At 42.2% G+C, this 23,772-nt stretch overlaps 1 protein-coding gene across 2 annotated transcripts; it reads left to right on the top strand.

Moving 5' to 3' along the window:
• The first annotated feature begins 481 nt into the window (after positions 1-481).
• n4bp3 (NEDD4 binding protein 3) lies at positions 482-23,466 on the top strand. 2 transcript variants are annotated; one of them, XM_079352829.1, is made up of 10 exons: positions 482-739; positions 18,031-18,311; positions 18,396-18,567; positions 18,989-19,201; positions 19,452-19,573; positions 19,702-19,897; positions 20,047-20,139; positions 20,240-20,491; positions 20,696-20,954; positions 21,686-23,466. In XM_079352829.1, exons 2-10 carry the CDS (start codon positions 18,064-18,066, stop codon positions 22,081-22,083), a joined length of 1,953 nt encoding a protein of 650 aa, XP_079208955.1. In that variant the 5' UTR covers positions 482-739; positions 18,031-18,063; the 3' UTR covers positions 22,084-23,466. The 2 variants fall into 2 exon arrangements, with proteins under 2 accessions (XP_079208955.1, XP_079208956.1); XM_079352830.1 differs by lacking the exon at positions 482-739 and adding an exon at positions 8,082-8,406.
• Positions 23,467-23,772: the final 306 nt, after the last annotated feature.

Raw genomic sequence — 23,772 nt, 5'->3', positions numbered from 1 at the left:
TGGTTAAATACATGTAAGAGTCACTTGCAGTTACTTTCTTTAATTTCACAAAGTATAGGCTACCAAGAATAGCCTCGATTAATCCAGAGACCAATCAGCAGCCTTACCTAACATACTACCATTTAGCTTCGCCCCCTACTGGTTATTGTGTGTCTCTGTTAGATACGAGCAAAAAACATTTTTATCACCATTTTAAGATTTTACGCACTATGTCAACAGAATAAGAATTAATTATATAGGAAATGTATTAAAACATTTTTATGATAACCTGGTTGTTCGTATTGTCAAATGCACAAATTATGAAATCACCCCCCAAAAAAAGATGACAGGTGAGCGGGATCTCAGATGGGTTAAATCTGAACTATTCGGCTTCAGCAATTTTCTTCGCAGTGTAATAGCTTGCCTGGTCGCTAGATGGCGGTGTTTCTCTTCACCTCTTGCAGTGTGTCGGTGTAGTCACCGGGCCACAGGCACATGTGCCTCTCTGCCTCTCGTGCCTCTCCTCACTCTGCTTTGCGCTGTTCAAACCTCCGAGAGGGAAAGGAGGCCATCCCCAGTGCGCCGCTGTCTCTGCACGCCGCCAGCAGCTCTGATCCCTGTCTGCTGCTCCGCTTTAAGTCCTGGAAAAATATCCTGCGGAGCCACGTAAACTCACTTTATTTCGTTACATAAGAAGCGAGAGACGAAGCTGCAGCAAAGAACTAAGCTGGTCCGAGAGATGTCCTGCATGCAGAATATGGTGAGCTCCAATTTTTCTAATCTTTTCGTGAACTGTTCTCGTTTACAGTCCACATGTAGCCGGAATCTGTGTCAAAACTACTGCATGGGTTTGTGATCTATGGAGATGGCATGTTCGAAACTTTCTGCACAGTATCACCTACCTCAACACGTCCACTTATTGAGATGCTTGACTGTTTTACAAACAGAAGCCTGAAAACAAATGCCCGACTGTTGCTTTCAGACGGATCAATGTGTTTGTCCCTAAATCAGGGTTAATCCTTAGAATTAGTTTTCACTGTTCTGGGATTCTGAAGTGTGTGTGTGTTTGTGTGTGTGTGTGTGTGTGTGTGTGTGTGTGTGAGAGAGAGAGAGAGAGAGAGAGAGAGAAAGAGAGAGAGGGAGAAAAAAAGGAAACTGATGGATGAACTATCTTTTTATTTATACCCTGCCACTCTGCAGCTATGGTGGTCTCCTTAACGTCCACTGCAGTGTGTTGAGAAGTGTTTGGCTGTAAATGTTTTGGTTGATGCTCACACTCTTTGGTGTTCAAGACTTAAGGGACAAAAGGTACTTCTATGTGTGTGGGTCGGTGGAGGGGGGGGAGACACCAGCCCAATCTTGGGGACTTCCAGACTGTTGTCCTGGAGACCAGAGGCCACAGGTGACCTCTGACCTGAGGACTCATGGAGCGTTGCAGGAAGAATCCTTCGTATTGTGGTTATGTGTGTGCGCTGACGTAAGGGAAGGAGCCTGAGAGACACAAAGGAGGTGTGACCTGTTTTTGGAGACTGCATGGTAACCACTCCTGAAGCTGAGGGATGGATTATTGGAGGATTCAAAGAGGGGATACACTGTTGTGATATACTGCTGTCATGTCAATGTGTTTGACCGATCACTGCACAGCAATCACAGAGACAGCTTAAGTGTTGTTTATGGTTAAAGTCAAAAATGCATTCCTCCACTCCATCCAGCCCACTTCACTGTGACATGGGTGACTGAGAGGAGAGGATGAAGGATAGTGTGCTCACCTTTATCATTAAAGACAAAAACCTATCAAAACCAATCAAATAGTGCAGACTGACCAGTTTCAAGAAACTGGCTGGATCCATCTTTATATGACAGCATGTTGGTATCAATGTGACATACACTGAATGTCTGCATTCAAATACACCAAATGTGATCATCTTTAAAACGATAAGTTTAATGATCTACCATAACTTTGATCTTATTAGCACAACTAAGGGCTGCACAATGAATCACAGTTTCATTGTTGTACATATTGCTGTGCATATTGCTTGTCACAATAATAATAAAAAAAACAGTGCATTCTTACTCAGCATGTGTACAGTTTGTCTATGAGGGAGGTATTACAGCTAAACTTTCATACCATGTTCATGAAGTCAGACAAAGGTCAATCTAGTCATAAAACACTCACAGATTATTCGGTGCCAATTAGTAGTGGGGGGAAAAAAACACATTTGATCAATTTTGTAAAGGGCTCTGGTATGTTTTACTGTGGTAATGTATGATATTTGTCACATTGTAAAGAGTGATGTATTTTAATACAGCATGGTGAGGAATTTTGTAAATGTATCCGAGCCCATCTGTTAGCTAAAAGCAGTGTGGGAGATTTTTCTGACAACAACCTATTAGCCGGGTCCGTCTCAATGCTCTTCAGTCAGACAGCTGATGTGATGTCTTCGTTCAGCTGTTTGAGCTCCCAGGGGGATGACACTCCTCTGTGTGTGTGTGTGTGTGTGTGTGTGTGTGTGTGTGTGTGTGTGTGTGTGTGTGTGTGTGTGTGTGTGTGTGTGTGTGCTGCTTCTCCTTAAATCACTGGCAGCTGATGAAACACTAATTCTGCTTAGATGTCTGCTGACCATTTGCTTACTGTTGCTTACATAAAGAGCAGAGGAAACAAACTCATTTCCATCAGGCACAGATATGTTTACTTGCCTTGGCACTATCTTATTTCCACTTTCTTTTTCATGGCCTGATTTAAAACATATATAAAAGTTTAGTTCAGTAAATACCTTTGTTCAATAAAGACCTTGACCTCTCAGAAGCATAAAAAAAAGCCAACATAGTTTCTTGACCTTCAAAAAAGATAATATGCTGTTCTGCTTTCTTCTTGTTGCGTGTAGGTGCAAAACAGGTCAGTCATGCATGGTGCAGTCCAGATGGTGTTGTAGGGAGAGCACAGTTGTGTAGGCGCTGTACTGGTCCCCTCAGGCAGACCAGCTAATAACAACACTAATCAGCCCTTCTTGCGCTCACTGCTTTGGGTCTGTTTCCCCTCTATAACTCAGTGTCTTTAGCTTCTTAGATGATCTTCCCCTGTCTTCACAATTTCCTTTTTGTTCACTCCCAGTCTTGGGCTTATCCTGTTACCCTTTCTCTCTCTGTCCTGTCTGGACCCATCACATAGACTCGTTATAGACAAGGCCATGCCTGATCGCTCCAATACGAAAGTGTCATGGTCTTACACTTAGAGCTTTCACTCCGCGGTCATCCTTCTGCCTGTGGCTGGCCTGATACGCTCTCTGAGCCGTCTGTCACTGCGATTAAAGCCTGGCCTGGTTAATACAATCACTGTGGGATTTAGCTGGACATGCAGGGTTGCCTGTCTGAATTCTGCCACTGTCTGATTTAAGGCTGTTTAGTTTAATGCTAAGTTAACATAGATACATCACATTGATTTATATAACTAAAAGGAAAGTGCTACACACACAAATATTTCTTATAAAGTTTTAAACAAGATGATAAATCATTTAACCGAACTCTCCATTACACAGAATTACACGTTTATGTCCAGTCTTCTGTCTTGTGAGTTTGACAGCAGCTGAGGTTTATTTACCTTTGGTAAAACATTGATTTACTACACACAAATTTAGCTGGGTCAAAATGCAGAGCTCACATGCTTAAGCAGAGTTATTTTTCAAATGTCAACACAGTGAACTCACCTCTGTAAATCATTACCTTAAAGTGGCAGGTGTTTCCTTATGGATGAAGAGTTATCTTTGAGTGTACGTTTCCATTAAGGACATGCCTCTTGACAAATTAAAAACATTAAATTGTACAAGGTAATTATGAATATTTTTATTTTTAAAATTGTTAATCTTAACTTTGTGTTATTTAGAAAGGATAGTCATTGTGACATACCCACAAAGAAGCACCAGCTGTAAGACAGCTTCATGAAGACTTTTAGCATTTTTTATTGCATGTTTTTGATTTTGGGTCCACAACTTTACAGCTTTGATTCAAGCAGGCAATGTTCTTCTCAGAAACAGGTACCTGCCCCACAACCAACAGTTAGCAACAAGCTAATGTTTTCTCACACAGAGTGGGTGGAGACCAATCCGGAGCTAAAAGGAGAATGAATAATGGACCTATTTTAATTGAGTGCACTTAAATAGACCTTTAGATGTACGCCAGTGTAGCTCTGTGTTTTCTGCATTTGTAATTTAGCTACTGTTGGATTATATGTTAGCTATAACAACTTGATTTTAAGTGCCCTCCAAAAAAAAAATTATAGTCTTCCCTTGTATGGGAAAAAGTAGATGAAGCTCAAATGTTGTACATTATCTGCAAGACAAATGAACTACTTTTGTATATTCTCACAAAATAACTAAAGGAAAGCTTGAAGCATCACAGACCGATGATATCTAAGGTGTGAATATGCATGGGTGGATTTGGCCTAATGAGGAATGGCTTGGTAGCCCACATGGTTAATTTCTGTCAATCAAAATCTCATGTTCTGCCAGGTTGACCATATACTTAATATTTAATCACAGGCTACTGTTTGTGTTTTCTGGGTTATTTCCGAGTGTATGATTGTCTGACTCCACACCTCACTGCTGAACAATAGTTTTAACCTCGTGGGACGGTAGGGACCCCCTGACCTTCAGAGGGGAAAGGTCTGTGAGTGTAGGAGGGTGGACAGACCCCTGCTGTTACTATTGTCTTTGAATGTCACAAACTGAGAGGGCCGATAGAAAAAGCAGCTTTTTCCTTCGAACTGGAACAACATCTCATCTTGAGACTATTGTCCTGTTAACAAATGTGGTGTAATTCCCTCGTGAGATTATCCTTTGTGTGTTTACTTCAGCTCAGCCACATCGTTTCCTCGTGTATTGATTGGCCTTATCTCCGCGTGAGGAACGCCTGCACTCACCTTCCTTCTATAGATAGGCTATCAGCAGCAATGGTAACCTTGTAAGTTCATATGTCTGTGTGTTGTGAAGAATCATGTGTGTGAAGAGTACTTGGCCCTTGTCTCTGTTATTTAGTCTGAAGAATTGTAGCGTTGTGGTACAAAAGGCCACGAGTCGAAGCCCTCCTCTATGAGTGGGCATTGTTGTTTATTTATGTGTGAACAAGTAGCAGTCATCGAGGCAGCAGCTCTGTTCTCTTAAACAGCATTTCATATGGCGGTCACATCGTGTTCTTTTACATCTAATCAATACTTTGAAAGTAAAGGTTGCATCTAGTTAACATGACACATGCATATACCAAACAGGTCACTCATGTAGAAAAGCAACAGTCCTTTTAAAGGTCCCATATTATGCCCTTTTTGGGGTTCATATATCTCATTTATGTCCACTAAAATATGTTCATAATCACTAATGTTCAAAGAAAGTGTCTGTTTTCATGTACTGCCACTCCCTCTCGTCTGCCTTTGTTTCTAACACTCAGAATCCCCCATGAAGAGAAAACAAAAAAAGGGTCCCCACGTGTGCCAAGTCTGATCTGATTGGTCGGCCGATCTGCTCTCTCGTAATTGTAACTCAACACATTTTCAACGAGGGGGACTAGGGACCGAGCGTTTCATGTGACTATTGCTAACAGGAGGAGGAAGGAGAATCCGTGTTTCTGCAGACATAACATTTTTACACATAGATGTGTCTGAACATGCACAAAGACACCTGGAAAACACACTAAAGATCCACAAAAAGCAGAATATGGGTCCTTTTAACATAAACTCAAAACTCATAAAAACATTCTTTAAGTTTTCAGCAGTGCACTGCATGCGACTGACTATTTCCTGTCAGTGCCCTAGTAACTTTTCCATGGAAAGTTGAGTGAGCTACAAAGCCCATGAAGACCCAAAAAGTAAACAAATATATCTAGAGATTTGTATAAGAGGGGACTTCTTTTTCTTTATAAAGAAAAATATATATTGTTTATCACCATCCAGCTAAAAAATATGTAGAGATTAGATTTTTGGTCCATATCGCTTTGTCCATATGTTGCTATTCTAATTGTGTTGAGCTACAGGTAGCATTGACATTAAGCAAAAAAATAATAATCTCATTAAAGCATAGAAAAGCAGACTCTGCTTCACTCCTTCGTCCCATCCAACAGGGATAGTCTATGGCGGTGAAGTTCATGTGTGAACAAGCAATTCTAGAAGATTTCAGGAGTCGGTCTACCTGAGATTTTCGATACATTTTTAGCAGTGCATATGTGAAAACAAGTTTACTCATCTTTTACTTGTCTGGTTAGTTTATTTTTAAAGACATAATTTGACAACTTGGACTTAGACAATGTTTGCTGTGAGTTAGGAATTGTATACCGCATTCAAATACATTTTTAATGTAAGAATATACAATCAACAGTTGGTTAGCTTAACTTAACACATATAAAAGACTTTAACATAGAAAAGGTTTTTTTTTTAACCAAAAAGATGAAACAAATTAGGATTAATTTTAAGGATAGTGAGCTTTAGATTTGCTGGTAAGGGGATTTTCTTAGCCTACAGTTATTTTTTTCATAAAGCAAAATTAACTCTTTTACCATCTTTCTTTTCTTTGTGCTAGGCTAAGCTAAGCTAAACTTTGTCTGGCATTGGCTTTAAGTTTATAGCACAAACATGAATGTAGCATCAATCTTCTGTCTCTCCAAACCTAAAAACATTTAACAATGAAAATCCTTTCTGTTTCTTTGAAGAAAGACATTCTTGCTCTCTGCCTCTGAATCTGTTAGAACATATTATCAACTTTAATTCCTGTGTTTGGAGAAGAACTGGCAAAATGTCGTGACATTGAGCTCAGGTAAGTGTCTACCCCAAGATAAAGTTGTTTCATAAGAGCCAGACATCCAGTGTGTCTCCCGTAGCTGCTTCCTGTGATTTTATTGTCCTGGAGAGCTTAGGCAGAGGAAATGAGTCTAGGTTGTCGTCCTGTCTAGTTGACTGGTCGGAGAGCTAAAGTCTTTCCGTTGTTTCTGCTTTGTATTTCCATCTTCAAATTCTTACTCTCTCGTTACCCTGTCCTCGTGACTCCTGCTGACATTTTTCCATACATCAATACACTTGCGCCCACTTTACCACCCCTGTGGAGCTTTCATGTTTGAGCTGCTGTGTCTGTCAGCTGGGAGACTTACAACTGGGAATCTGAGGAATCTGAGCCTGGAGATGCCTGTGGGGCCCAGAGGTAATGACAGGGATGCAGCCGCACCTGCTCATGTGTTAGCTTGGGTTGTCAGACTTTGTTGGGGTTATCCTCTCTTTTAATTTTTTTTGCTAACTGTTGAATTGAACTGAATTGCACGGGCAGGCCAAAAAGGAGTCACAAAAAAAACGCATACTTGCTCAGGAATGCCTTTACGAGCTTGCCAATCTCTACATTGTGCGTCTCTGGTTGGCAAGGTGCTTTATTAGCTTGGATTCCTGTGTGCCCACCTATTGGTGCCAGCTTTAAGGGGTCCAGATTTCCTTTGCTCCCCTCAGCTCTTCAGCACTAATGGGGGTGAAAGAATAAAGGAGTTTCTATCTCCTGGTCAAGGAGCAGAGAACAATGCCCTCTCTTTTCTCCTCCCTTGGATGCAAGACTCTCAAGTTTGAGTTATGTAATATGACACTGTGCAGAACCCGTCCAGTAACCCAGCTCCAGGAAGGGAGACTTACACTCAGACTATTGTCCAGACGGGTCCACGCTTGGGCAACCCCCACATGCTTTCATTTTCCACTTGTTCCTCATGTGTGCTCGTAGCCCTTATCCTTTCTTCTCTGTGTCCCGCGATGTCTATCTTTTAAGCAAGCTCTGATTCGTCATTATTGTTGTATTATCCGCGAACAAACAACACAGATTGCATTGTCAGTGTTTGTCCGGTGACGTTGGCTCTCATATGTCAACACAGGGTCTGGATTGAATGCCTCAAAGCTAGTTTACATGCGGGGCTTTTGTTTCTGGAACTGGGAGAACAGGTCTGACAACACAGGCTCCTGAGAAACTCAAAGTGCACAAAGAGATGAGCAGGTGAGGCGGGGAAAAGGAAAAGGAGGTTTAGTGTGAGCAGGAAAGTACCAAGATGCACCAAAGGGAGTTTAGACAGACTTGTAGCTGGTGCAGATGTGACATTAGTCATTTCTACCAGTTTCCAGGTAAATCTCCAGTGTTGCTGCTGCCTGTATTGGTGCCATCCTCACGCGCAGCTTAGGATCAGCTTAGTCGTCTATTTAGATCCACGCAAAGTCCTCTTGTCGTTGCCTACAGGTCAGCGGTTAGGACCACGCAGCTCCCTCTCGTCCACACCTCCCATCTGCCATCTCAGACTGAGAAACAGGAAGTCATGTGGCATGATAATCAGTAGCGCGCGTATGAGACAGATAAGAGAGAGAAACGGAGAGGGCATGGGATCAGTATAGAAGTATAGAAGGGAAGTTTCAGGTGGACAAACAGACAGGTAAAACATGTTTTTTATTGATTTATTGTCTGTTTTTCTGTTTGGCTGAGAGTATTATTTACTTCTTTTTTTTTTTTTTTTTTTTTTTACATTTACTTTTAAAGTCAGTCAAATAAGTACCTTGGACATCAGTGAGCTCCCTGCTGGGACAGTTTGGCTTATACAAATCCCAACATGCTCAATATGCTCTGAACTGGCAGTGATTTAAGGCTGCATTGTCAAAAACAAGCGTAAGCTGCAGAGAGAAGAGGAGGGCAGCCTGAGTGTTAAAGAATAAACCCACAGGGTTCGATTGTGTGTAGTGCTGCTGCATTGGAATTAGCTAACTTTTTAACTAATTCTTCTTTCCTGAGTAAGTGACGTCACACTGGGCAGCATCCTCCGACTCTACATTCACTCCCAGCGCAGAACAAATATGCTAATTCTCTGCTTGTTATTGAATGTGCATGAATGGAGCCACATTGTGCCTAAAGACCTATATATAGGATTATTTGCTCCGCCGAGCTGTACTTCTCGATTTCCTCAATAAACCCTCTTTCCATTACATGCCTTCTTTTTGTTTTGGCCAATGATTGCTGGTCTGATGGTCTATTTGTGTCCCTGGAATTTCCCCTGAGGACTACTTACAGGCGAGATTGTACTCATGCTGGGTAACAAGATTTCTTTGGAATGACTTTGTTCTCACAGATTTTTTTTTTTAATGAATTGTATTACTTGAGGTGAAATGTCAGAGCCGTCCTGCCCTGTGGTCAGTGTTAACAGTAAAGTTAGCTGGCTGAACAAGCTGATATGAAGTATATTGAGTCCCACTGTTCTGCTTCTCAGCACTAACAAACACTAAACACTCGCTTTATTTACACAGAAACTCCACCGGAGGAAAAAGTGCTGATGCTCAGTCAGGTTGTCAGCGTGCGTCAGCGTGCGTCAGCGTGAGTGTTTACTACCTGACACGTAGCCCGCTCTGCTCTTCTTCTGCTGCTGGAGTGTAGACGAGATCAAAGCAAATGTTTGGGATGTGATCTGTAAAGCTTTTTTTTTTTTTTTCCCCTTTAGCACATCACTTCAGCAATAAATATGAAAGCATTCAAATTTGTTGCAGCCATGCTTTTGGATCGACCCCTATCTGCTTGTTTCTTTGAATCTCAAACAATGTCCAGCTGCAGTGCACACTTTTCCCTGCGTGTGTTTTTGGACCAACGATGAGGGTGTTAGGATAGATGCTTTCACGTTCACTTAGCAGTTAAGTGGAAATAGTTCAGGTGTGGGTCGATGTGGGAACAGCTCGATTTTGTATGGCTGTAATCACAAATGGTGACTCCTACATGAACTGCTTCAGGAAACAAAGAAGCCACAGAGAGGAAAGAAAGAGAGTCTCTGCTCAGCCCCCCCCCCCCACCACCCTATCATCACTATAATCAGTTTAATTAGACACTAGCTCTTCTGCTTTTGTCTTTATCAGCTCAATTTAACTTCTAATGATTCCCAAGCTCTGATTATAAGTTATTAGCCATTAATGTCTAACATTAACAAAAACACTCTCTTCTCTTCTCATGGGATGTTTGGAGATTCTAACAATAGACACTGTTGTTTCATTTCTTAAAAACAACCCACACCAAAGATTCAGCGTTTGTAGCAGAGGAGCAGGGACCCCGCACATCACTCATATCAGTGCTGTATATATTATGTGAAAGCACATTAATAATTACCCAGTGAGCAATGTAAGGAATGTGCGTTTTCCCCCTCACATCTCTCCCTGTTCATGCTTCACTCTGAACTTCTGCTCTGAATTACGACACGTCTGCTGATAGCAGCAGTTTGCAAACACTGCATACTGTACTTTGCTATAGCTCACACAGAGAACCTGAACTGGATTAAACATTAGGGGGGAAATAAATACCGTTCCACTTTGTTGTTTGTTTTCTCACGAATTCCAATGAAGTGAGCTGAAAAAATATTTCTTTTTGTTTGTTTTTTGCAGTTGATGACTTCCTTTATGACTTCATGGGAAGACTCAGAACATATGTTTATTCAGTTTGATATCCCAGACACGGCTGACCAGTCTTCAACATAGTTCATGGTAAAAGACATAAATGAAGGAAACATGTTGGAATGAATCATAGCACTGTTGTTTCTGTAAGATTGAGTCCCATCTGAAACATCTCTCTTACCTCTAACTTTTCAGCTAGTGATATAGATAATATTCCAAGCAGGAAAATACAGTTTTGATGATCAGTATTCGTCTTTATAATACTGGTCTTGTGATCAAAATACATTTAGTTAACTGTGTGTGCATGTGTGCATGTGTGTGTAATGAGTGAAGGACAGGTATCCTGCTGGTCGCTCAATCTATCCCTCTATCACACATTGAATAAAGAAACACACACACACACACACACACACACACACACACAAACACCCATCCATAGAGGTTGAATCTTTAACCTCACAGTGGGATCAACACAGACGTTCATCTAAAACAGCGTGAGGGATTATGCAATGAATCCCTTTTCACACAACAAAATAAATCTTCTCTGCCCTGCTCCAAGAGAATGGGATTAGGATTGTTTTCCCATTAATAACGCGTATATTAATACTTTGTTGTGATGACCTCCTGAGCACCCTCCCTCAGCATGCCATCTTCCCCAACTGTCTTACATAACATGAGCCAGATCCAGATCAATACGCTTCCATGAAACACCAGTGCAGCCAGTCACCCCAGATAACCCTGTAGTGAGGGCCAGTAACTGAATTCTAAGCAGAAACACAATACTGCTAAGTCAGCAGAGGCTGTACAGGCCAACTGCAGACCACCATCAAAAAAGCTAATAGATGCAAAGTGAGGAAGCCCACCTCAGAGGGAGTGTGGCCAGCGGCTGCTGTAGTCGAGTCAGAGCCAGCCAGTCAGGATCAGAGCAGTGAGACAAGTATTCTTCAACATTTAACCTGGTGTAACTCCTGTAGATATTTTAGTGGTTTGGATTTTTCTCCTCTACTTTCTGGATCAGTAATTGTTAAAACTTTGACGAACTTAATAGTGAAACATATCTTCTAATAATAATCACACAAAAAAAAAAACTTCTCAGCTTCGAACGCAGATCGCCAGGCCATATCCATCTCAAAAGGGAAAATTATTGAAATTAAGAAAATAAGATGATGACAGGCATGACAGAAATGAAGGACGATCTTTGAATAGATCTTTTTTGTGTGTTCACACACTTCATATTGTTGTAATATTGAACAATGCAATCACACAACACCTAATCCTCTCGTAATTTGCAGGTGTACTTACAAACAGCATTTTTCCTGGGAGTTTAATAGTGTAGGTACCGAGAAGCAGAAAAAAACAACTGCATACAGCATTTGTTCCTGTCTGTCTCACACTTGTGATAGAACAGATGCACTTTTATTTCAATCAAACAAGCTCTGCACAGGCTGCGTGACAGCTCTTTTTAACATGTACCGACCTGCCTGTGTTGTGTTGAAACTGTGTCAAATCTCAGATAATAAATAGTGTCGCTGTTTAGCAACTGCAGTGTTTTCAGTATTCCCAGAAATGTGTCATTTCACTCACTCAATAAATCGTCTGCCTCTCCTCTGAACTGAATAGCGCCCTGTATCCACCACCATGACCAAATATGACATTTGACCTCCGTAAAGGCTAAAGTGTTGGTCATCAATGGAGACAGTGTGAGTGTTAACACTGAGCCTTCAGCTAGAGCTCCAGCAAATCCAACAGTGAGTGAATTATGTCTCAAAGTTACTAAGAGGTCGCTCCTCCTCTCAGGCGTCCTGAAATCAAAGTCGAGCTTCTATGCACAATTCTGTCTGCTCTCGTTCAGAAAACAGGAGACAAGTATCACCTTAAGGTATTGAAGCCTGAGGCATCTGACCAAATGTCCATGTCATGAGTGTGTCTCGTTAGATTTTGTAGATTTATGAAGCTACATGACACGCAGACTGCCTTCAGAGTGCACAGAAGAAGGAGCCTTTCGTGACCTTGCTGTTGAACACTTTGAATCCTCTGATAGGCCTCGGGCTCTGAGGAGAGGAAAGAGGTCTGTCTGCCTGATTGTCTCCCATCTATAATGAATAACCTGCCAACAATTAGAGACTGCCGCTGAGCAATTCTCTGCTGTCTAGCCCCACAGCCAGAGTCAGACTCACTCATTACACGCTAGAGTGTAAAAGTCAATCAGAGAGTGAAGCTCTCCTTTGCTTGGTATGGTCGATGGTTCTTCCCATTTGGCCTCTGGCGTGGCTCACCCTGCAACTGCTGACACATGTCGACAGTGGAAACAGCATGGTATCAGATAAAAGCGCTGCTTTGGTTTTACATGAAATGGATTGTGTGCACTCTGTGCCAGAAATAGATCTTACAGGACATCCATCACTGTTTAGGGATGATCAATGAGAATTTTGCTTTTTCACGCCGAAAGGTTTGCACTGGTCAGTCAAGAATGTGATTTTAAAACTGGGGTGTTAGTTTTACATTGAGTGAAGTCAGTTACAATATTCACACAGTAGCCATGATTCTCACATTAAGCGCAGGGTTGGAGGCTCGAAGACTACCATGAGTTGTAGCGCTATGTCAGTAGCTCTTTGTAGGTTATCTGAAATTCTGTGTCAGTGAACATTTTTTGTCTGATCCACACAAAAAAAAAAAAAAAGATCTGAAAAGTTAATCTGGGCTGGAGGAACATTGGCCAACATTAATGTTGGCACCAGCCATGGCAGTGCCTAGCATCGGCTATGTAGCTTTTAACGCTAAAATTGATTTTAGATTGTGTTGCACAATACAATAGTATGGCCATGAAATTCGTAGCTTACTGTAATGCCAGGATAGAAGTAGCTACATGCTAACATTAGCTGTTGTCTGAGTCAAAACAGGCTCAGTTGCCCCAAAGGATTACATTGGACACGTTCTCTTTTTGTGCCTGGACGTTACTTCTTAGTTAACAAATAATATTTTATTGGAATAATTGTAACTGATTAAAATCACGTACACGCACTGTAGGCTAGAAATGATACTTTTAGCTTCCTATTGAGAGCTGGACCTTTGCTCATGGAGTGGAGTTGTAAAACCAATCGCTTTTTTTCTATTTCTAAAGGTTTATTCAGACGAAGGATTACTCAGCATTATCATGATACAGCCTGTGAATTCAGATTAGATTCATGTTTTTAAATTGTCCCTTTTCAGCCACATTAGCTTTAGGAATAACTGTGCAGGTTTGTAAGTCTGAAATAATACTGCAGATCTCTGTAGAATAGATGAAAGAAGGCCAGTGGCTGAATTAGTAATCGCACTATAGTCCTTTACACAACTAACAGCTGTGAAAACCAGCACAAGCAGCTTTGATAGAGCTTATATAATGTAACAGAGCGATGCGTGGGAGTTTTAGATGTAACCTGCAAAGTTACCCCACAATCGTAAACAAACTTTGATCATGAAGCCGTGGAGAGAGAGAGAGTGCTGAGGGAAGAGGGCAGAGGATCCAGAGCTGTGAGCCGTGTACAGGCTTTTTTGGGGGCTGTGTTGTGTGACCCGCGCGCGCACACACAAGTGTGAGTGAGCGTCTGTGGAAGCATCAGGAAAAAAAAACGGACGAGCCCGAGCTTGTGTTTTGCAAAGCATCTTTGGAATTTGGCTCCCTCGTCCTTCTCTCCTCCGTCTCAGTCCCAGCGCTGACCTGTGCGTCTCTGAGGGTTTGAACTGTCCCCCCTGCACTCTCAAAGCGTTTCATTGAAAGCGTTGTTTTCCCTACAGGACACCTGATTACAATATTTAAGGAGCGCCCTTGAAATCCTACACTTGAAGGTGAAATGCTTTGTTTTCTTTGTGTTTGCATTGAAGTGGCAGTTTTATGGTTTTCAGCTTGAGTTGGGACATCATCCTGAGAAAACTGAAGCCAAGACCTGCAAAGCTTCAAAGCAAGCCTTTAGAGACTCACAGAACTCTCAGCAGCATGTTCACATCTTACAGGATGCGCTGCTCTAGATCACAAGCAAATTACAGTCTTGTGCTTAAGTGTTGTACATGAGTATCTATGATACAGATGGAGTGGATGCATCAGGGAAAGAAGATACTAGAAACACAAATACTGTAATTGAAACAGATCTAATGGAAGGAACAAAAAAAGACCATATTAAACGTCATGTTTTTGAAGACATCATCAGTACACTTCCACCAGACTGGAGAAAAACTATGTTACTTTATTAACTGAAACCCTTTTTCCCAGCAGTTTTTCATTCATGCACTTTATTTACTTTAGAGGTTCAATTCACAGCAAATTAAGCACTTGCTAGAGAGGCTGTCAGAAGCATGCCCTGCAGCTGCAGGTAGAGGTAGACAGTAGGAGAAGGTAAGAGAGGCTCATCTGTTACCTACCCAGCATTTTGATCCACTGATCTTTAACTTTTTATGTGTGATGAAAGGTAGCAGCTTCTGATAGAGCTCGTCACGTCTTTGAGAGGAGGATAAATCAAGAACAGAGCACTTTTCAATTAGACACTTAACTGTTCAAGGCTGGCAGGAAACGCTGCTTTGATGCATGTGTGTGTGTGTGTGTGTGTAAGAGAGAGAGATTTAAGGAGGTGTGTTGCATTTCAAGGCCCCTTGGTTAGTCAGACGGGGCTGTAAATCTTGCTGTGTCTCCTGGTTTACTCTGGCCCATAAACCAGAAGGCAATTATGGAAAACAACTGGATGCAAGATTTCTTCAGTCCTGTAAGATTTGTGGCTGCAGCCCTGACAGGATTTTTACTTCCCTATCCACCAGAAAGGAATTGCTTTGACTCACCAGCCCTCTCCTCCACCTTAGCTTCCCGTCAAGCATCGATTGGCCTCTTGTGTCTTTTGCAGATAGAAACAAGACACATACAGAGTAAAATACCTTACCTAAAAATACTGTGTCAGACCGTGGCCAGTGGCCATTATGTTTGACACTCATGGTTTATTCATACGCGGTCCGACACATACACACTCAGCATGACCTGCATGAACCCGTATCCATCATGTCTTACTCATACCCGGGATACAGTAAGACAGGGTCAGAGGAAGTTTAAGTCCCCAGAGTGTAACATTTTATTTGATTACATTAATGATCGTTGTTCTGGCTGTTTGATAAAGGCTTATTAAGAGCCGGATTCTTGAGTGGAAAGTTTTACATCGGTGGGGGGAAATAGGACTTCATGAATACAAACATGAGCAACTTGGGCTGCTTTGATCTCAGCCTGGCGGAGAGCCCTGAGTGGAGTGGGCTGGAGCTGCCTTTGCACAGCTCTTTCAACCATTTGCATAATTGTTATAACTGTCGAGGCCGGCAGCGCAAAACACTTCATAAATGTGGAAAGTATTATAAGCAGAGGGGGATGCCAGAGTGTCACCGGGGGTGTGTGTGTGTGCTCATACATAGTGTATAAATATCAGTGTGACAGTGAGAGAGAAAGGTAGCGTGCATGTCATGAATGTGCACTGACTGTGAGCTGATGGTGAGGCTGCAGGATGGCCCTGTCATTTGATTGGATGAGTCCAGGTTTGATCTCCCAGGAAGTCATGTACCTGCCAAAAGACTCTCTCCCACTCTGGAGTTTATTGCACTTTTGTATCCCTTAAAACATCTCTAAAACGTACAAATCTTGGTTTTCTACCCTCCAGACAGCTGTGTGGTCGATTCAATTTAACTTAGGGTACACTTAATGACCAACTTTTTTCAATAATAACTTTTTATTTTTTCCAAATGACCTCAAACATGCTTAAAGTTCACAGTGTTTAGAGCTCATCTTCTTGGTGTATTTTGAGACATCTCAATATCGTTGACTTCTTTCATTTTAGCCCATTTGTAATCGTTCAGGTTGGATTGTGACATGAAACATTTGCAGTTGAGGATTTTTTTGTCTAAGAAGTCGAATGTCCCTAATTGCATAAATAAAAATGTCACAAGTCCCAACCCTAAATTAATAGTGTCCTGCAAAAAATATTATAGTGGAGACATATTTTGAAAAATGCTTGGCTCTTAGCATTAATATGAAGCCTTTACTCTCTACCTGTTCCATAGATGCCACATAAAGCTGTTTGAGCACAAAATGACACGTCGCCTCCCTCTGGTCTTGTTTATAGTCCGATATGTTGCGGCGTGTTTGTGTGTTTTATGGTCTCAAGAAGGTTTTATGGCGGCTGGGCGTGTTCATGCATGGGTAGAGAGAGGGTCAAAGAGGTGAAATCAATAGTGATCCTTAATGAGGTTGTCTGAAAAGAAGGGAGGGAGGGGATACGGGGATGATTACAGATTTTACACTTCTTCCCCAGGGATAAATATAGTCTCTGTGATTCTGATCAGAGGTTCAGAGTGGAGGTTGGCTGTGAAGACTGGAAAAGGCTCAAACAAAAACACGGACGAAATAAAACTCATAAGTATGTGTTGGAATAACTTAGAAACTGGTTCTGTTTCATTAGTCAGCAAAGACAAAGTTTAAACATGTTGGCTTTTTCTGACAATTTGCAAACTTAATCTCACACAGACAGCCACCAAATCAATTAAAAATGTATTCAGGCCACGCTCGACTTATAAAGGCACGCTGTGTATATGGTGTATTTGGATACACACGTTTCCAATGGAGACAGTAAGTCTGCACACAGAACAGCTGTCACAGAGCTTGATTAAATTGTTCATAATGTGTATGGTTACTGAAGTATTTGTGTCTGATTTCGTCCTCTGGTATAGGAAATGGGACCTGCTGTGGTAACCTAGTTTGGATAAGAGTTATGTAACAGGATTGGGATGGGACATATGCTGTCCATCCTCAGAGAAAAAAACAAACCCTCACTGAGTACATGTTTCAGTGACCCTGTAGTCTTTTTATCTGCCCTTTAGAAATGATGACACGATGCTGCAACATCTGCTTCATAAAAACAGGCATTTCAGAATTGGTTTTGGATTTGGATGGTTTTGGGTGAAACAGGGTTTTGGTTGATGGGCATCGTGTGTGTGTGCGTTTGCATAGCTGTAATGTTGTGGGAAGCAGAGTTGTTCTAGCTGTGCTCTGAGACAGCTGTCTGTACAGAGAAACACAGCTGATGAAACGTCAGCTCCGCATCCACCCAGAGTGGTAAACTGGCACAAAGTAGAGTTTATTTCAGGAAAGTAGGAAAGACGGTAATCTTCACTTTTTATCCCCTCTAGCATGATCGCACGTTTGTCTTACACTTTGGTCCAGACTACTACCTGAACTCCTCTAGTACTACGTCACAGGACATTTTGCATAAACATTGCCTGACTTTTCATCATGTGCCAACATGGCTACTTAAAAACCACAGAATGGATTGTTTCAGATGTGTTTTATCCATCCATCCATCTACAATATATACTGTATCTGTAGGTGTGGTGATGGAAAAAAACAAGACATTTGAAGAATGTCTGGAAGCTGAGAAATAGTGACAGCTATTTTACTACAGCTTTTAGACATTAATTCATCTTAATCAAAATGATTGGGAATAACACTTCTATTTGTATTTGATGTGTTAAAAAGACAGTTTGCTTGCAGATGATTATAATCTAATGTTGCCCGAATGAAACATGGTCGTCAACTAATTATTTAATCACACTGTTCTTTTTCTGCTTTTCCACAGAGCACCTCACGCCCCCACCGAGCCCTGTAACCAATGGCAACCTCAGTTCAGACTCTTCCTCTGACCCGTGGCCCCAGTAAAAACTTCCGTATCCCCTTCCCAGCCTCGTCCCTCTCCTCCCGTTGCGGCATGGGAAGTGTAGGTAGCCTGGTGGAGCGGCCAGATGTTTCTCCAACTAAAGGCAGTCGTGCAGTGCCCCAGGTGAGACCCAAACAGACCAACGGCCTCCTGAAGAAAGGTTTCACCCAGAGAGAGCTACTCAACTACCTCAACATCACTAGGTGAGCGCCGCTGCTCAGAGGCATGCCGCAGAGTCTAATCTATAACGAGACAGGGCTTGACCTCACTTACTGTCCTTGCAACAGGAAAGAACCGAAAGCAAGCCAAAGCAGCGACGGTAAGAAGGACATCATCTCTGGTCTCAGCTCCACCAGTGGTCGGGAGGACGAGAACTTATACGCCAAAGTGTACAACAAAGACGGCACTGAAGTGGATTTGACAAAAAATTCACTGCCAAGTTCTGGCAAGTATGAAAAGGTGAATGATGTCTTACTTTCTTGTAATGTCTTAAATCTTTTATTACACCTATTCAGTTGATTGACTTTCCATTATACTGCTGAGGCAGTTAAATTGTTCAGGGTCACATTTATACATCTCTGGCAGTGTGATGCAGCAACCACACAGTGTAACATCTTAGCCGCATAAATCAACCTTATTCTTATCCAGCACTCCAGCACATATTGAGATTCTGCAATTTGCTGTGTTCTTAATTTATTGCAGCAATAAAATCTCACCTTTTTCTCTTGAATTGTTCAACAGAGTCAAACAGTATTGATTTCATAGAAACAGTAAGATTTATGTTTCAAAGCTCAGCCTCCTTGGCTGAAAACAAGGCCTTTTTTCTCAGCTTCTTTGTTGTAGTGTTCCCTCCTCCTTAAACGTTATTTTTTCTTTGCAGGCTCGGTTTAGGTCGTCTGCCTTCAAGCCTGTCACCCCGAAAAATTTCAGCTCCATGCAAAACCTCTATCCGTCTTCCAAGTCAGAGGATGTGGAGCACGGCCTCTCCAACGGCCTGCAGAGAGGCTACGCCCATGTCACTAAAGCCGTCTCCACCTCCTCGTCCTCGTCATCACCTTCCCGTCATGCTGGACTGACATCCAGTTCTAACAAGGTATCCTAACAAAAGTCATAGTGTAGAAGAAAACCTTGAAAAGATTTTTTTGAATTGACATCAACGAAACTAGTTTGAAAACTGAGCCACAGGCCGGGGAACAAACACAACAGCAGTTTGAGTTACATCCGGTACAGAAGCAAATCAGTTCCCTGCTCATGAATTTTTATTTTACTTTGTGAGAATTCATTATTTTTCTCAGTCTATTGCTCTAACAATGAATAATAACTGTATAATTTTGACCATGTAGGCTGTGTCCTCTGTGCGTGGGATAAGCCAGGAGGATGATAACCTGTCAGACTCAGGTCATAACTCCATGAGCAGCCTGCCGCCGTACAGGCCTCCATTCCGCCCACACCTGGCCCACATCAGGTCTGCCGCTGCAGCTCTACTTCACATTCAGTGATGTTTTAATTGGCTTTTTTCCCCCCGATATAATAACTGTGTGGGAAGTGATGAGTCAAGACATTCAGTTGTTTCCTTTTTTTTTTTTTTATAAGTGCATCTATGGGCCACATCAACACCATCGGCTCCCTGGATCGAACCTGTCTAAGCCCGAAAGGTGTTGGGTCAGGGAGCATGGCCATTGGAGAAATGGCCTGTCGGAGCATGGCCACTCTGAGTCGTCTGGCTCCATATGGAGGGGAGGCTCCACCTCCTTACGAATGGACACTCTCTATGTCTGTTGAGGAAGTGGTGAGTGCAGGGCAGACAAACACATGGATGGATGGACGAGTGGATGATGGATAGCTGAATGGATGAGAGACATGATGAATTGATAGATGTGGATGGATGGCAGAGGGTAGGATAGGAAGATTGCTAAGTAATTTACGCTGGCCCTTCAGGTGCGTGATCTTGAAGAGCGCCTGGTGGAGAAAGAACATGAACTGAAGCAGATGAAAAGAAACCTGGATGAGAGTGAAGGAGCCATCGCTCAGGTGAGTCACATATGGGTCTGTTAATTATCGACGTAGACATCCACCTGTCTCCCTTTTGAAGTCTGACCCCCCCCCCCCCCCATCTGCTCGTCACATGCAGGTATTTGAGGGCAAACAGCGGCTGTGGGAGAAGGAGGTAGAGGAGCTAAAACGCCTATACGCTGCCAAGCTGCGCCAGGTTTCCCAGCATGCACAGCGTTCACAACGCAACCTGCAGTTGCAGTTGTTCAAGGCCCAGCAGGACACGAACAGACTGCAAGAGGAGCTTGAGAGCCTGAAGAGGGATATGAGCCAAGAGGTTGGTGCCATGGTAAAGCCAACCAGTCCCACTCTGGAGGAGACGCAGTGGGAGGTGAGGCCCTGGAAAGTCAGGGGAAATTATTAGGGGACTTTATGGCTGGGGAAGCGCCTAAAAGGTAGTAATTACAGGGGACAGTGGAGATAACTGAAGTCTTTCCTTGTTTGTCCTTTCAAAAATGATCCAATCAAGGCCTGTAAAAATGTTTTTCCACTCCTTAGTCCTTTATTTCCCCCCGCCATGTATTCTATCTTGCAGGTTTGCCAGAAGTCAGGGGAGATCTCCCTGTTGAAGCAGCAGCTGAGGGACTCCCAGGCGGAGGTGACCCAGAAACTGAGTGAGCTTTTTCAGCTGAAGACACAGCTGAGGGAGACTCGCACCGAGCTGCGCAACCGGGAGGGCCAGATAGATGCACTGAAGCTGGTGCTGCAGGGGACACAGCGGCGCAGACTCCCCTCTCAGACTGCACATGACAACGAAAAAGGATCTGATGAGAGTCATTCAGCAGGGGCGACAGGTAGTTTAACGTCGCTTACCCGTGTGTTCATATCCCCACTGTTAATGTTTGAATCACATGCTTGGATGTTTGAAAGAATACGCAAATTATATTAGTCATGCATAGGTCAAAGATATGGTTTGAAAACAGCAAAAAAAGGAGCACACTCAACAGTAAACACAGTTTTAGGTGCGCGACCGCAACAAGACTAAAAAGAGACAGAAAATCAGCACACTGAATGTCCTTTAAAGTTCTTTGAACTGGGTAACAACGCGAAACAACGGACGTGTGTCAGCACCAAGCCTTCACCAGCAAACATAAGGTTTGAAAATATGTTGATACAGCACAAGAAAAAGTAGGTCTACATTAAGACAAGATTGAAGAAAAAAACAATCTTTGTGGCCTTTTTATCATTGCCAAACACAAATCTTTTTAAGACCTAATAAATCCGGGCATAAACCCAGTTCATAAACATGGAAAATGAAAATAAAAAAGTATTATGCATCCACAGATACATGTCTGGCATCACAGTAAGTAAGGCATCTAATCTAGGCTTCTTATCAACGCAGCAGGAGCTGGTTTGCACTATTTTGAGTTTTGGCATTTATATACTTGGATCTAAATCAGGTTATTTCACCAACCAGGTCAGAAGCAGAGTTGCTGCCCTTTTAAAAAGCAGCGCATGTCTTTCATTATATTTTCCCTACGGCTCTCCTGAACTTTAAGTTAAAGCCATGTGAACTTTGTTGCAGGAGGATGCGGGGGCCCTACCGAGGAGCGTCTGCGCGCCGAGCTCCTGCTGGAGCGACGCCAAAGCGAGGCCCAGGCCATGGCTTTTGAGGAAGAGAGGAAGACATGGCAGATAGAAAAGGATAAGGTCATCCGCTACCAGAAGGAGCTGCAGGCCAGCTACTTAGACATGTACTACCGCAACGAAGAGCTGGAGAAAGATCTGCAACAGTTGAGTGTTGGCAGAGAGCGGGGAGCAGCAGCAGGAGGAGGAGGAGGAGGAGGAGGAGGAGGGAGCAGAAATGGGACACTGGAAAAAGAAGTGGCGGACCTGAGGATTGAGAGGGAGGATGAAAAACAAGAGGAGAGACCTGCCTCTGGTTTGCCCTGGATAGAGAGAATTGAATCATCGGAAATTTGAATGTGACTGATTTGCAATGCAAACTGTTTCTCCCTCTAGGATGAGTTCTACAGAAGCTAATTTGTGCCAGAAAAAAAGGCTAACTACAACACAAATATGACCCATGGGAAAAAAAGATTGAAATAAGTACAAAAAGTATAAAAGAAAACACCAAGACAAAAAGGTAGAAACAACTTTTGACTAGTAAAAATCACTTAAAAAGATAGAAGTTGTTCATTTTATGTAAATAAGTAAAATTTAGATTTACTTTACTTACAAAAAACGCCTTATGAAAAGAAGTATGATTTGCTAAATCAAACTTTCGATATGCAGAGAAACATGAAACTACTTTCAGTCAAAGCTAGAACTCATCCAATCGAGACAGAGATATTTAAACTGTTGAATTAAATGTTTGATTTTAAGCTATTTTTTTTATTTGAGGACTATTGTTATTTTTTAATCATATAAAAGATTTGTTTCAAACCCTTGTTAAAATGGGTTCAACGGGTTTCTCTCCATTTGCATTTCACTACCCATTCCACCCTGTGGACTGTGTGAAGCCCTTATCCTGCAAAGAGAGGATCAATAACCTTCTGCAGTGCTCTAAAACACTGAGGGAAGCTGCACCGAAATACCATTTATGCTTCATTTATCCTTTGCCGAAGAGAAGTGGCCACTGGACTGACTTCTATCTGTGATAAACCTGTAAATGTTTGATTGATATGCTTACAGTTTGAGTTCATTTTGAGTTACTTCTTGGTTTGGACGGCTGTGCCATCGTGACGGTAACCAAAGGCTTTAGAGGGATGTGTTACATCCTAGCCTCTGTTCAGTGTGTGCAGGAGGTTTTGTTGATTAAGGATCTCACCTGAAGGAAGGCTGCATCTCTGGGTTAAGTATTATGGATTAGAGCTTTCTGGTGTCAATGTACAAATACTATTTGTTTGTCATTAAGGCTGCACCCTACTGAAGAAACTTTTTTTTTTTTTGGTTGTCTGCCTGTGTCAGGTTAGATCTCTATAATTTGTACAAAGTGTCTTTTTGATTTTGGCCTTTTCCATGAACTCTAAGCACACTGTTGTCTTAAGTGGGAATATTTCTGCATCTTTCCATTGCAATGGATCAATCACTATGTTAGGATGACGAACATGACTGCTCTTCCTATTGGTGCGATTTTTTTTTTTTGCACGCGTCCAGCCAATAACATCCAGTGCATGACCTAAACGAAGATGTTCTCCGCTATCGTTTATTGTTAATATATGAACATTCAAAAGCCAGCTCCTAATCGACCTTTTGACATACTGTGACTCTTGTCTATTTACTGAAAGTTAAACTGTACAGTATATGAATATATGTTTGGTTTGTATTTGAAATAAACATGTATGATGTGGTGTAAAAAAAAAATTAGTAGTTGGTGCTTTCCTGTTTCATTCATTAGTGTATGTCAAGGCTGCACAATGCTTAGAAGTTGGCATTTCTGTCTACAGTAGAAAAAGAAGGTATAAAAGAGGCGTAACTGAGGGCTTTGAGCCTGAGGCTCAGACATTCGGCTGCACTGAGTTGGCTTAAAATCTCCACAAAGCGTGCCAATAAAACCTAAGGACAGAAGCTTTATGGCAGAATGAACGGAGCAGTGGAGGCTTTTGGGACTAATGTGGCTTTTAGAGGTTTAGCCTTCAATCCTTATCTCAGCCTCTCCCTAGGGCCCCT

The sequence above is a fragment of the Symphodus melops genome (genome assembly GCF_947650265.1).
Source record: "Symphodus melops genome assembly, chromosome: 9".
Lineage (NCBI taxonomy): Eukaryota > Metazoa > Chordata > Actinopteri > Labriformes > Labridae > Symphodus > Symphodus melops.
The sequence above is the reverse complement of the archived record's forward strand: the minus strand, read 5'-3'. Positions and strand labels throughout refer to the sequence as shown.